Source organism: Bactrocera oleae, chromosome 3 (genome assembly GCF_042242935.1).
Source record: "Bactrocera oleae isolate idBacOlea1 chromosome 3, idBacOlea1, whole genome shotgun sequence".
Classification (NCBI taxonomy): domain Eukaryota; kingdom Metazoa; phylum Arthropoda; class Insecta; order Diptera; family Tephritidae; genus Bactrocera; species Bactrocera oleae.
Genome location: NC_091537.1, coordinates 94,384,859 through 94,398,109, shown reverse-complemented (window position 1 = coordinate 94,398,109; position 13,251 = coordinate 94,384,859). Strand labels below are relative to the sequence as shown.

The 13,251-nt window shown below is 28.9% G+C and overlaps 1 protein-coding gene across 4 annotated transcripts; it reads right to left on the bottom strand.

The window, feature by feature from the left end:
* Positions 1-437: 437 nt before the first annotated feature.
* Rbp9 (RNA-binding protein 9) lies at positions 438-11,824 on the bottom strand. 4 transcript variants are annotated; one of them, XR_011395576.1, is made up of 9 exons: positions 11,580-11,824; positions 9,129-9,731; positions 8,927-9,057; positions 8,717-8,870; positions 8,276-8,549; positions 8,023-8,200; positions 7,784-7,941; positions 4,735-5,007; positions 438-4,401 (listed from the first exon to the last, which is right to left on the bottom strand). XR_011395576.1 is itself a non-coding variant. In XM_070107276.1 (8 exons), the coding sequence occupies exons 2-8, from the start codon at positions 9,442-9,444 to the stop codon at positions 4,965-4,967; spliced, it is 1,254 nt and encodes a 417-aa protein (XP_069963377.1). In that variant the 5' UTR covers positions 9,445-9,731; positions 11,580-11,824; the 3' UTR covers positions 438-4,964. The 4 variants fall into 4 exon arrangements, 2 of the variants coding, with proteins under 2 accessions (XP_069963377.1, XP_014095512.3); XR_011395575.1 differs by having other exon boundaries at positions 438-4,841; positions 4,901-5,007; XM_070107276.1 differs by having other exon boundaries at positions 438-5,007.
* Positions 11,825-13,251: the final 1,427 nt, after the last annotated feature.

Genomic DNA, 13,251 nt, shown 5'->3' with positions numbered 1-13,251 from the left:
TATTGGTATTTTGAGTACAAAATATACAAAGTGAACTTTGGTGATACAAGAAAGTGGCTTATTGAGTGCTCCTTTCAGCTGGATATAGAAAATCAATGCAAATAAACAATTATATAAAATGTACTTACCTGAGCTATACCATTTTATCATGCGATTTTAGCAGTAAATGCCTAAGTATGAAGAAATAAAAATCTGCCAGATTGAAATTAAATGTTAAGGAAATCGAAAATAGTCTAAAATAAGAAATACAAAAAAATCTTTAACTATACAATAATTTTTAACATAATTTGCAAAACATGGTAGCTAAAGCTCATAATATAAACTTAAAACCAAAGCTTCATTAAATGAAACACATCGCTTAGTTAATGAAGTAGATAACGGATCATTGAAACTTTTTCCATTTCATAATCCTTAAGAAAATAGGAGAGTCTAAAACATTTTTTCAAACACTTTATTTATTCTTTACTGAGTTATAGAAATTTTTATTAAAGGAATAAAGCACTTGCATACATACGTATAATTAGGCATACTTTTTCCTATTCGGTGTCAAACTATCAACGGCCCTGAAAATTTATTTGTAGAACCAAACACATGACAAAAGTTAACGTATTCAAGATGTTTTTCTTGGGAAATATGCTTTGTGATTACTAAGGTCTTTTCGTGATTTTGACTTTGTCAAAAATAAGTGTAGAGCGCATTATGAAACTAAGTAATTAGTGTGATGATTCCTTGTATATGACCAATGCATGAGATTGTGCCAAAACTACTTTAGTATAAGCAGTTGATCTTTTTCATATTGATCTTCCTGAAGTGAAGTTGAATTACTTCTGCACTATCCAGAAATGATTTAGTGCAATACAAATATTGATCATTAAACTTATGTTAGGAAGTTCTTGAAAACAAGTTTTGAAAAATGGTAATTTTTGAAACCACGCTTTTATAGGAAAGGATTATAGCGGTATAGTTTACAGGTTTTTAGTATGTAAATCAACTGTATATACTAAGTTAAGCTTGGAACAATCAATACAAATGCAATTATTTAGTCTAAAAATGACGTGGAGACTAATTACTTACGATTCTGCACAAGACTGACTAAAAAAATCGGTTCGATTTAAATTAGGATGCCTGATACATATGTGTATGCATTAATACGTATCCATATGTGCTTATTTATATACTCGTTTATAATGCAATGTAAATATATTTAAATATGCATGTATGAATAATATATGTGTTTGTGTTGAGACATAACTTCCTTTTATTTTCTTAATTTCCTATAAATTTCTATAGATGTTATATTTTTAAGTATGTATGCATTTCTCAGTAGTAATTGTTTTCTATATGAAGAAGTTAGTTATTTTAGTGGGCATTGTTTCATAAGTTAATTCCAAATTTCAACGAATGTTCTAGTTAATATAATAATATATAATGTATTTAAATACATAATTAATTACACACAATAATTGGGTTCTACTAGCTCAATATGTAGTATGTACTTGTATATATATTCGTTCGTGTTTAAAGTATTTTAGGTTTATAAGTATATTCGCTTATTTTACAAAATACATTCGATCTTCTGTTCTCTTTTATAATGAGATATATTAATGAACCGCAGTGAATGAATTGATTTATATTATTTCATTTATGTTTTCTACATGCATATGTTTATACATACGTTTATCTGTAATTTAATATGTACCTATATAAATATATGTATATACGCATCATATTAAATGATTCACAAAAAGTATATATTTAATTAAAAATAGTTTGAAGTAGTAAACATTTCGATTGCTAAAGTGGATTTAATATCTATTAATGTAAAAATTTAAATTTTTGTAATAAACCAATTAAATTACAAATTAAGAAAATTTTAAATATAATATTATAAATAAAAATTGTATTATTTAAAGACAGTTGTCCAGTCAAAAGAAAGCAATGGTTTTAGAAGTTTTATTTTTCTATAATAACTTTGAATATTATCCAATCTCGAATATTTAGACTACTCTAAAATAACTCATATATTCAATTTTTACCTATAAACATAAGAATATTTATATATCTTTGCATATATTTTCAATATTAGTTAGTTATTATATTTATTGAAGTTAAATAATTAATTTTATTTTAAGATTTGAATGTTTTTGGTTGTCTCTTTTTCTTGTTCATATTTTTGTATGCGGTGTAAAAGTACAAAAGTGAACATTTACAATAACAAGTTGTTACATTGTTAATGATAAATTTAAATTATCTTATCATGTAATTTTATTTGTATATTCTTGACGCTATTTATATATTCGGTCGTATATGATTATTTGTTTATTATTTACTTCAAGATATGCGACTTTTTGCTATGTTAACGATTTCTGTATTGCATATGCATGCCTTTATTTTATGTTATCTAATATCCTTTATGTCAATGTTATTACCTTAACTTAATCATATTCATAGAATTTTTAGAAACTTGTAAAATTAAGTAAAAATTTTCATACGTATACATACATGTATGTATATACATATGAACGAATCGTGGATTATTGTACGATTTGTTGTTTCTTTTTATTTTGTATTTTCATCTCATAATTCTTGTTTTGTGTATTAAACATACTTCTGCAACGGTTGTATCTGATTTATATCGAATATACATACTTAGGTATACTCGCATTTTATATTTTAATTAATTAAAATGGGACCTTTTTGCCTGCCCATACAACTATGTATTTATGAACAATTGATTGTAACTAGCTGTATATTTTTTTGTAAACCAACAAATTACGCAAGCCAATAGCATGAAATTTATTGACAAATTAGATTTCGTAATTCATGCACATCCATATTTGCCTGCTACCATTTCAGCAAATATTATATTTAAGCACTGAAACACACAACGCCAATAGGATAGTTTATAGATGATATCAAAAAGCTTTTAATACTGAAGCTTAGGCTCGTTTTACATATATTTAACAAATCATGTTTACCTTAGGATAGCTTTTTTTTGTTGTTATTGAGAAAAATAGTATTACATACATACGATAGGCTGACTTTTTAAATGCCATAAGAAAGTTTAGGGAACTTACATATACAATATAAAAACCGCCGAGGTGAAAATTTAAGTTATTGATTACTTTAAGATTAACTATTTTATGTTGCTTGATAGATAAGTTTTAAAATTTTTATGTGCTTGGGATATAAATTTATGAACTTCTTAATATCAACTACTTTGTTTAAAATTAGTTTTCGTCTTTAATTTTTGTATTTTCGTCCGAATAATTTTCAATAGGTCTTTTAATAATCCTTTTATTTGTAATAACTTATTTTAGAGAAATGTTAGTTACACCTAACAGTGATAAACATAAGATATTAGCACGACGATTATTCACAACACATGTTTTTGCCTAGTTTATGCCGACCATTTATGAATTACCATGTATATATATGTTTTTTTGAGCTTCTTTTTTTTATTTAGGCCATAGGCTTTGGTTTTACACACATATGGAAACTTCTGCCAGTGTTTTTTTTAAGTCGGAAATCTACTAGGAAGTTCTAAACTTGCCTCTGATATCTGAATAAGACTTAGCGTATTATAGTGATTTGTGAACATATGAACTATACATATGTGAAATAGACATAGCAAATAATTCTTTATATTTTACAAGTGCATGAAAAGTACACAGTTACGATTTCTCCATTTAGGAATTTTGACAATCCTGTATTTTTGAATATCCACGCTTAATTAAATCACCATGTTGTGGTTAATTAAAATTTAATACCATAAATTTTTAGAAATTTCAAAATGTTTTCAAAACCCCTTGAACTTTTTGTTTGCACTTACTGATTTTCTATTCACTTTCTCTTTAATATTAAATTTAAATATCTCCTTTATCTTAGTGTTCTTTTTTGTGTTGATGTACTTTCATTCCTTACTTTTATTACATATTCATAGTATTTATATTTATAACCACTTTTAAAACTTAGCTTTTTTAATAAGTATTTAATTTATATTTATGAAATAGTCCTAAAACATAGATGTATTTGTTAATCAAAGAATCCTCCGGATTTATTCGCTTTAAGTTTCATAGGAATTCGGTTTTTTTTAATTAATTAAACTTCTTGTAAACTCTCAAACTTTCATTCGTTGTATTCGAAATTTTTTAAGGATGTTTTAATTGTTTTCGAAATTCTAATTCGATTTCTTAATATATTATGTATGTATACAGAAAATTTAATACTATTTTTGATTAAAAAATTTAAGAAATAATAATTATTAATAATTAATAAGAAGTTATAACAACCCTGTATGCGTATTCATTTGTTATTGTGCTTCTGCTGCCAATTTACCGTTGGATCAAATCTTCTTCCAGTAATTTTAGTCACTGTCAGTTGAAGTATTTTTGCACATATCTTGGCCATATCGAATAAATAATTTTTTTTAATTGCGTTAAATTAAGTCGCATTGCAATTAGAATAAATTATATGTTAATGTTTTACCCAATCTCTATTCTAACAAATAAAAAGTCAAATAATTTTGTAAGTTTTTAATATTTGTACATGGATATGTACGTATATGAAGTGTGTGTATGTATATGCATATCTTACATAATTCATTAGTATAATTAATGAAGGGCGGAAAGAAAACCGATTTTCATTGCGCATGTACAAAAAACAGTATGATATTTCATATTTAAATAATTGAGTACCTATTATTTTGTACATACAAAATAAAAAAGTACTTACATACGTTTGGTCCATTGTAGTCTGTATTACTATCTTGTTTTTTTTTTTAAATGAAGAATAGATGTTGTTGATCTGATAACGACTCTTCACAAGTTTACTTAAACGAACTAAAAAGGAAACCTTTTATCTTGAGAAATATGATATTGAAACAAAACGTATTTATTACCTTCCGAAACTGTACTTTGAAAGTTGTTGTATGTTATTTGTAGAATTCGGTAGTTATTTGGTAGTCATGCAAATTTCCTCATTTCGTGAGCATGTGGTATTCTTTTCCTGATTAATTTACAAAATGTCATCAATTCAAACTCAATAATATTTAAATTTGAATTAATAAAAAATATTAATTTGAATTAATAAAAAATATTAATTTGAATTAATAAAAAATATTAATTTGAATTAATAAAAAATGATTCACAAGGACTATAAAAACAGGAATAGTTTGGTTGTAATTTCTATATGCATGTATTTTTATACTTGTAAAAAATATATTTATAGTTCCTTTCTATTATTTTTTCATAAATAGTTTATATTCTCATTACTTTGTAGGTATTTCACATCATTTTTACATAATTGATTTTGCATTTTTATTTTTACATAATAAAAAACAAGCATAACTGAAAATCCTGTAAAAATCGTACGTACAATTCTCTTATGCAAAATAATTAGGTAATTTGTAATAACTAAGTATTATAACAAAAGCATTCGATTTTTACAACAGATTTCATGAATCAGTTTTTAATGATCAGAATTTAATTTACAAATATTATATTTGCGACATTTCCCTGCCCATGACGAACTCAGGTGATTTAGACTAATTCTTGTCTTTGAAAATTAATGCTGCAATAATATCCTATTTTGGTTAAACACATTATTTTTTTTTTATTTCAAATACATCTTTAAATGTATAATATTTGTAAGTACATGTATAAAATTTATTTGAATATCATAGGCTGTAATGTATACTAAGCAAATTTTTAATAGTGACAACTGGGAGCTACTTGATGTTTATTCTACAAGACCAAAGAAAAACAGAAATATATACGAATTATGTGGTTTCAAGCACCTTATTCAATGTAATTCTGTAAATACTTATAGCACTAACAAATATGTACAATTACTATTTCCGGATTATACATATTATGCAATACATTTAACATTTTATAAATTTTTGATATCATTATGAATAAACTGTCTGAATTATAAGTTGTTAAACTAGGATTTTATATTTGTATGTTTTCATAAAAACGTACAAATACGCTTGAATTACGGCTTGTAGATTGTATATACTCACTTGTTAAAAAATTTAGCAAACAAAAAAGATGTTATGATTTCACGCATAGTTTGTTGTAAAAACTTTAATTTTATAAACGTTTTAAATATTTTCGGCTTATATGCAAGTTAGATGGTGTATGATGCAATTGAGATACATTTTATGTTAATAAAGAAAAATTTAAATGATAAAATAATATTCATCTATGCAAATCATGGTTTAAAAACGATTGGCTGAAACTGAAGTTGTTCCAAAACTTTTGTAGTTGGAAAAAAAACATTAATAACGACTTTGATTTATGAATAACTACAAATCTTGCTAATGTTGATTAATATTGTGATTAAAGAATTAGTTTGAAACGCTTATTATTCTCCAGATCTTAACATATTTCAAACGTGTTTCTATAAGATTTTTCCTCATGATCGTTTAAGTATTTCCATATTAAATAAATATAACAATTCTTACAAAGTAGTATAAAGTAAAAGAAACCGTAAATATATATTAATATTCAGTTTTTTCAAAGTTAAAAACATTATTCAAACCACCTAAATCTACACTGTGGGTAATAATGATGATAAATAAACAAAAGCGATTTGGATTTTTTCAACAATAAGAATTGTAACTTCAGCACGAAAGTATCAATAATTATAACATCTTGAAAATTATTGGCTAAGCGTTAATTCCCGAAAGCAATTAAGCAGTTATATTACCTCTCTAAATATTGCATATGCGCAATAAATACACGAACACATCTTATAATCAAAGAAACATAAGTGATTAAAATTCAATAACTCAATTTGTTAATAATTAACATTTTGTACTTAAAACTACTAAAGAAACTGCGATAGAAATAATATATGTATAACTTAAAAGAACCAATTCGAATAAGGTAAAAGGGAAGAAAGTGAATTTTTTGCAGCTGCTGCGGCAGCAGCTGCTGCTTGCGCGGCACGAGTGTTACTGCTGGACGTGCCGGCGTAGTTGTTGTTTGCTGCTCCCGCTACACCCCGACCGCGATGCTGTGCATGTTGTTGCACTGCAGCTGCAGCTGCACTGCTCGCAGCAACACTCGTAAGAAGATGTGCAAATTCTTGTTGCATTTGCACACGTTGTTGTAATAACTCAAAGTGATTGCGTGGCTTGTTGTAGATAAATTTGCTTGCTGTCTTTATGAGAGCCTGTGTCTGAGGTGGTGTAGGTATTGGACTGCGACCTGCCATAGATACAGCACCTGTTCGCTGATTACAACCATTGGCACCAAATGAACTAATCGAGGCGGCTGCAGCTGCATTTGCTATGGTTGCTGCTGCGACCGCGGCTGCAGCTGCTTGATGTGGGGTTTGTGGTGGTGGCAAATTCAATAGTGATTGCAAATCAGTGGCTCTTGCTGCTGTAGCCGCCGTGGGGGGTTGCTGTGTTTTACGATTAGTATGTTGCTGGCTCTGTTGTTGTAGCCTGTTACTATTATTGTGCTGACTGCTGTTGGCATTGATGTTGCTGTTGCTGTTGGTGTTATGTTTGTTGTTTTGGTTAGTGTTGTTGTTGTTCGTTTTACGGCTACCACTACCACCGCCATTCAAATGCATCAACATCAATTCAGTGCTGTTAAGGGAGTTGAAACTGAAACTGGTGGTGGTTGTGGTTGTGGTGGTTGTGGTGTTCTTGTTCTTGTTGGTGGTTTTGGAATTGAACAGGGAGGGTGGTGTCGGTGTTGTTGTTAGGTTTATTGTATTGGTGGCGGTGGCATTCATAACAGCAGTTATTTTCGTTAATAATTACGTTTGCTTTGTTTTATTCGTCTTAAAGCTGACTTGAAGTACACGGTTGCCCAGTGTATATCCATTGAGGGATTGTATAGCGACAACAGCTTCCTCATAATTAGTCATAGTGACAAAGCCGAAACCTTTGCACTTATTGGTTTGCAGATCACGTATAACCTACCATGTCGGAAGTAATAATTCGAAGAGTAATTATATAAACTAGTTGAATGGACATTGTGTAATGAAACTATAACTCACCTTAACTGATTGCACGGCACCGAATGGGCCAAAAAGCTGCCACAATACATTCTCCTCAGTTTCTGGTGCCAAATTGTAGACGAAAATACACCAGCCGGAACCGTTGATGGGATTCCCCGGTAGCATTGTGTTCGCCAAAAGATCACCAGCTAAAGGTGAATAACGTGAAATCACCGAGCTGACAAAAGTGAAATACATTGAGAAAAATTATGTACAATAAAATTTTTTGTTTACATAGCAGGAATATTCTTGCCTGTAACGGCTTGCTGCCGATGGATGTATAGCTGCCGCTGCGGCAGCTGCCCCAACTGCCGCTGCTGCGGCGGGAAAACCGCGTGCTCTAGCAGTCTGTGGCGTTAAATAAGCAGCCAGTGGTTGTAAAGACTTATTATTACTGGGATTATTGGCAAATTTAACAATAATGGGATCGGTGGCGTTTTTTGGTATAGTTCCATTTAGCTCCTTTATTGCACGATCAGCTTCATGACGTTGATCGAAACGTATAAAGCCTACACCTTTCGATAGACCTTAAAAAAGTAATAATAAAAAATAATTGTTTTCAGATTGTTTAAAATAATGGTAAAATATTATGATTTTTTGCTTACAATTTGTGACTACATATTTATTGCTAAATTTGTTTAGATAAAATATTGCTAATAAATATACAAATAATAAAAAAAACATAAGATCTCACCTGTTATATTGTCGCATAAAATTCTTGAGGTAATTATCTTGCCATATGGACTGAATAGTACTTCGAGTTCTGGTTGAGTCATATTTTTGGGAAGACCAGACACATATAAATTTGCACCCTTAATTGATTCTGAACTAGGACGGGCTACTGAAACCTGCATAAAAAAGAACACTTTAAATATAGTAGAACTAGTACTTAGGTATATATAACCCATTTCTGAAACGGTGGATAACTTGCTTTAATTGTTTTATTTTGTAAACGCAAACCATTGAGTGAGCTTATTGCCTTCTCAGCATCTTCTTGTTTTATATAATTTACAAATCCGTACCCGAGACTTTGACCTGCCGCAACGTAAACAAAATATTCAAATTATTCTTTATATAAAATATATATGTAGATTTTATTAGGGCACCTGTAACTTTATCTCTAATCAATTTGCAACTCTCCACATCCCCAAAACTAACAAATAACGACCGAATCTCCTCTTGAGACATCGTCTGGGGTAAGTAATTCACAATCAAATTTGTTTTAGAGTCGTTATCCATATTATTGTTGTTGTTGTTAGCACTTGTATTATTATTGTTATTGTTATTACTACCAGCATTAGCGGTAGCCGTTGCTGCTGTTACTGCACTACTACCAGTAGCAGCCCCGAGACCGCTACTGCCGTTTTGCTGCTGTTGTTGACTTTCAACCATGTTGTTGCTGTTAGAGCTGGTAGTCATCATTTAGTGACAAAAAATATTGTAAATACGTGATATTCGTTTCGCCCAAAGACGCAAATGGCGCAGGAACGAAGAAAATATAATTTAACAAATAATAACTTTCAGTGTTCAAAGCTTTTAAATTATAAATATAATATTAAGAAAATTATGCTTTTAATTACGAAGTCCTGAATAAAATAAATATATTGCTTAATTTCTTTTAGTTCCTCAACAATAATACTGATGGTTTGTTTCTTGTGTATCTTAATAACTTGTTTGTTGGCACCGTTAATAGATGCAATAGCGCAGCACTGAAAAAAATTTTAAAATAATGAAACTTTAAAACAAAACAAAAGAATTTAATACGTAGAATACTTCTATTATGGAATACAATACTTAAATTATTTGCAATCTACCTTTGTCTATTTAATTTTTCAAATTTCAAAATTAGCATAAGACTGGTACAATAAAACCTACTAATTTATATAATAGATTTACGAATATTCATTAGAATATAAAATATCGTAGCAAATAGTAAATAAATAAATATTTTTGTTTTTTATTGGGCTAATGTAAGTAAACTATATTTTATAAGTAATTTAAACTCTATTCCTGCATAGTGCGTTAGTATTTACTGCATCAAAATTATACATGGTTTTCTAATTATCGCTAAAAGAGGAAATTTTTGTAATGAACCGCTATAGCATGTAGCTGCCTTACAAACATACAAGTTCTTGTAATGAATATGTTGTATGTGTGAAGAGTATTCTAGCTTCGGTGCAACCGAAGTTAACGTTTTTTCTTGTTTTTTTTATAATATAAACCGAAATTAAAAGGTTATCCAATGTGATTTTGTATATCTCTCTACAATTTTTGGTTGGTCATCTACTGGGATATTTGCATTGACAGCCTGTTGTTCTGTTTGATGAAATCAACAGTCTGTACAAACGTGACCGATTTTTTATCTTATCAAACTAACCATATATATATGTTTGGGTCCTCAAATATCAAATAACCTTTTCCTTCATTATGAAAAGAAATTAATCGTTTATACTCAAAACTATACACGGGATATAAAAATGCATAAAAAAAATAAAATTACTCTTAAAAAATAATATTTTTAAAAACCACTTTAAAATATATAAATAAACTCGGAAGTATGACTAGCCGTCGAGCGTGGCAGTTTAAAAATATCAGTGGTCGATTGGATGATAAACTTAACTAAGTAAAGAAGATTGATTTCAATTTCAGTTTTTGTCAATGGCTACAATGGCAGCTGAATCCTGAATACCCCAATATTAGGGGTTATGAGAAAGTAGATATGTATTGGTAATGACTGAACAATAACGGTAATAACTTTGCTTATAAGTTTAGAGCAAGAGCAATATTTATTGCTCGTCTGCAATGCTTGTAGCAAATGATGGCGTAGCAATTCCCTCAATTACGAGAAGCCATTTCTAGTCAACTATATTCGTATATATACACAAATATGTTGATATATATTGACTTGTGGATATTTATGGATATACATATTTTTAGCCGATTCTAACATTTTCGGCGGTAAAATACTACATTTGTTGCAGTCCTGATGTATTTCAATATAGTCTTTGGACTATTTAGACAAATATAAATGCAATATCATATGCACACATCGATCGCATATTCTGCTAATAATTTGGGTTTCCATTTTAGTAGATACATAAATATGTATAATATTTTATAACAAAAATATTTTAATATAATTATTTTCAACTAATAATAATAATAATCTTCTCTATTATCCATGCACATACAAATTTTATATTCCCCTTATTTAGTTTTCTTTTAATCCAATTTGAGTAGTAGTAGTAGTAGTAATTTCATCATATAATATATACTATATAGAATCACAATTGGGTAGCGGAAAACTGAAAAACTGAATAAATGTGCATAGCAAAAATTATTTTCGCAATTTTTCGCTTTCAAAAGATGAATTTGGTACTAAATTTTTCCGATTACGAAACACATTAGCCATGAATAGAATATCCGTTGTAGTGCAAAACACATTTCGTAGTATTAAATAATGTAGATGGATTTTAAAATAATGAACATGTTGATTTTAAAAAGTGTAAATTATTATTTTATACATAGGGAAGAAATTATTTTTTTGCTATATATACCATTGATTTTCATAAAAACGTTTTCACAAAACTGATTAGGAACGGGAAATAATTTAAGTAAACGAATTTTTTAATTAATAATTTCCTTTAATGTTTAATATTGATTTATTGCATTGTTTTTTATAAAAACCGAACCGAAGTACAAAATGAAAATGTAGAACACAAACGCAAATGAAATTAAGGAAAAATCAACTGAAAGTAGAAAAGAATACGTTCCTTCCTTCAACTCAACTGAACGGAAATAAACTAAAGGCCCCTAATGAAAACTTTTAAACATATTTTTATAGACATTGCAGAGAAATTCAACAAAAGTATTGTAGCGAGTTTGCGTGAGAGATTGTGTAGGTATTCATGTAATATTGTAACGAGTGTAGGGTGAGAGTCATTGAACTAGTGGTAAGTATAATTATTACTGCGCAGGCTTCAAAGAAATTTTAATATTCGAAATTAAGAGATGAGAGAGAAGGAATCCATATATAGAAGAAAAAACAACAACTGTATACAAATTAAAAGATAAAAAATATATTACAATTTAATTAGTGCAAATTATATACAAACAGCACGTTTCCTGGACTTCCCCCCCTTCTTGGGTGATTTCGATGACTACTAATTTTAGCTTTCATCTAAAACAGGGTTTAGACATCCGCTATAACAAAAACAACAATAACTCAATATAAAAATTATTTTTAAGATCGAACCAAACACATGCTTAGATAACTTAAAATGTATGATAATATAATAATGATAACTCAAATAGTCTAATACGGTATAATAGAATGGACCAAAAATGTACTAAATACACGTATACTATGCAGCAAGCAGCCGGCATATGCGCTTTTTTCAGAAAAACTAGGAAGAAAGTCGTCTTATAGTGGAGTTTCGCTTTTATCGAATATTCTTAATGTGCGTAGCATGAAGCTACCTTTGCTTATGAGCCATACATACATTCCAAAATTAAGTACCATATAAATTTGCCCTTTCTGTATATTAAACATATAGAACGAGTTCCCTCAAACAAAAAATTTTTGTTATTTATATTTTTAAATCGATTTCAAAAAAGCCTTATTGTTGGTTCTACTTCAGTTGCTGAATAAAAAAACTAAATACTTCTTTGTTGTATTATGGAAATACAATATACCGTCATACAATATTTGATTAAACATGTGTATCCACATATTTTTCGTACTGATTTACTCAATAGTTAAAAAAACAGTAAAGTAAATAATAATATTAACGGTTTGATACTGATATACTTGAATACTAATTATTTTGTTATCTGTTTCCACGCCTATCGGGCCTACAAAATCAGAACGCACCAGGATTTTTATCAGCCAATTCAATTCTTCAGCATACCCCAAAATGAAGAGGTGAAAATTTTTTGCCACTACAACAACAGCATTTACAGCTGTAACTGAAGAAATAAAGGGTATTGATGGATATGAATTTGTTTTGCTAATTAATAATACAAAATTACGTCGAGGTTATTTAAGTACGCTTAGCTTGAAAAGTACTAATAAATTCAGATACACTTTCCAATTGGATCGTATTAGAGATTATCTTAAATCCAGCTAAATAAGAAATAAATAAGTTTTCTCGAAATTAAAATCAAATCGTCTATACCTTCAAACTAGTATATTCTATATAAAGTACTCTTTCACACAAATACCAATAT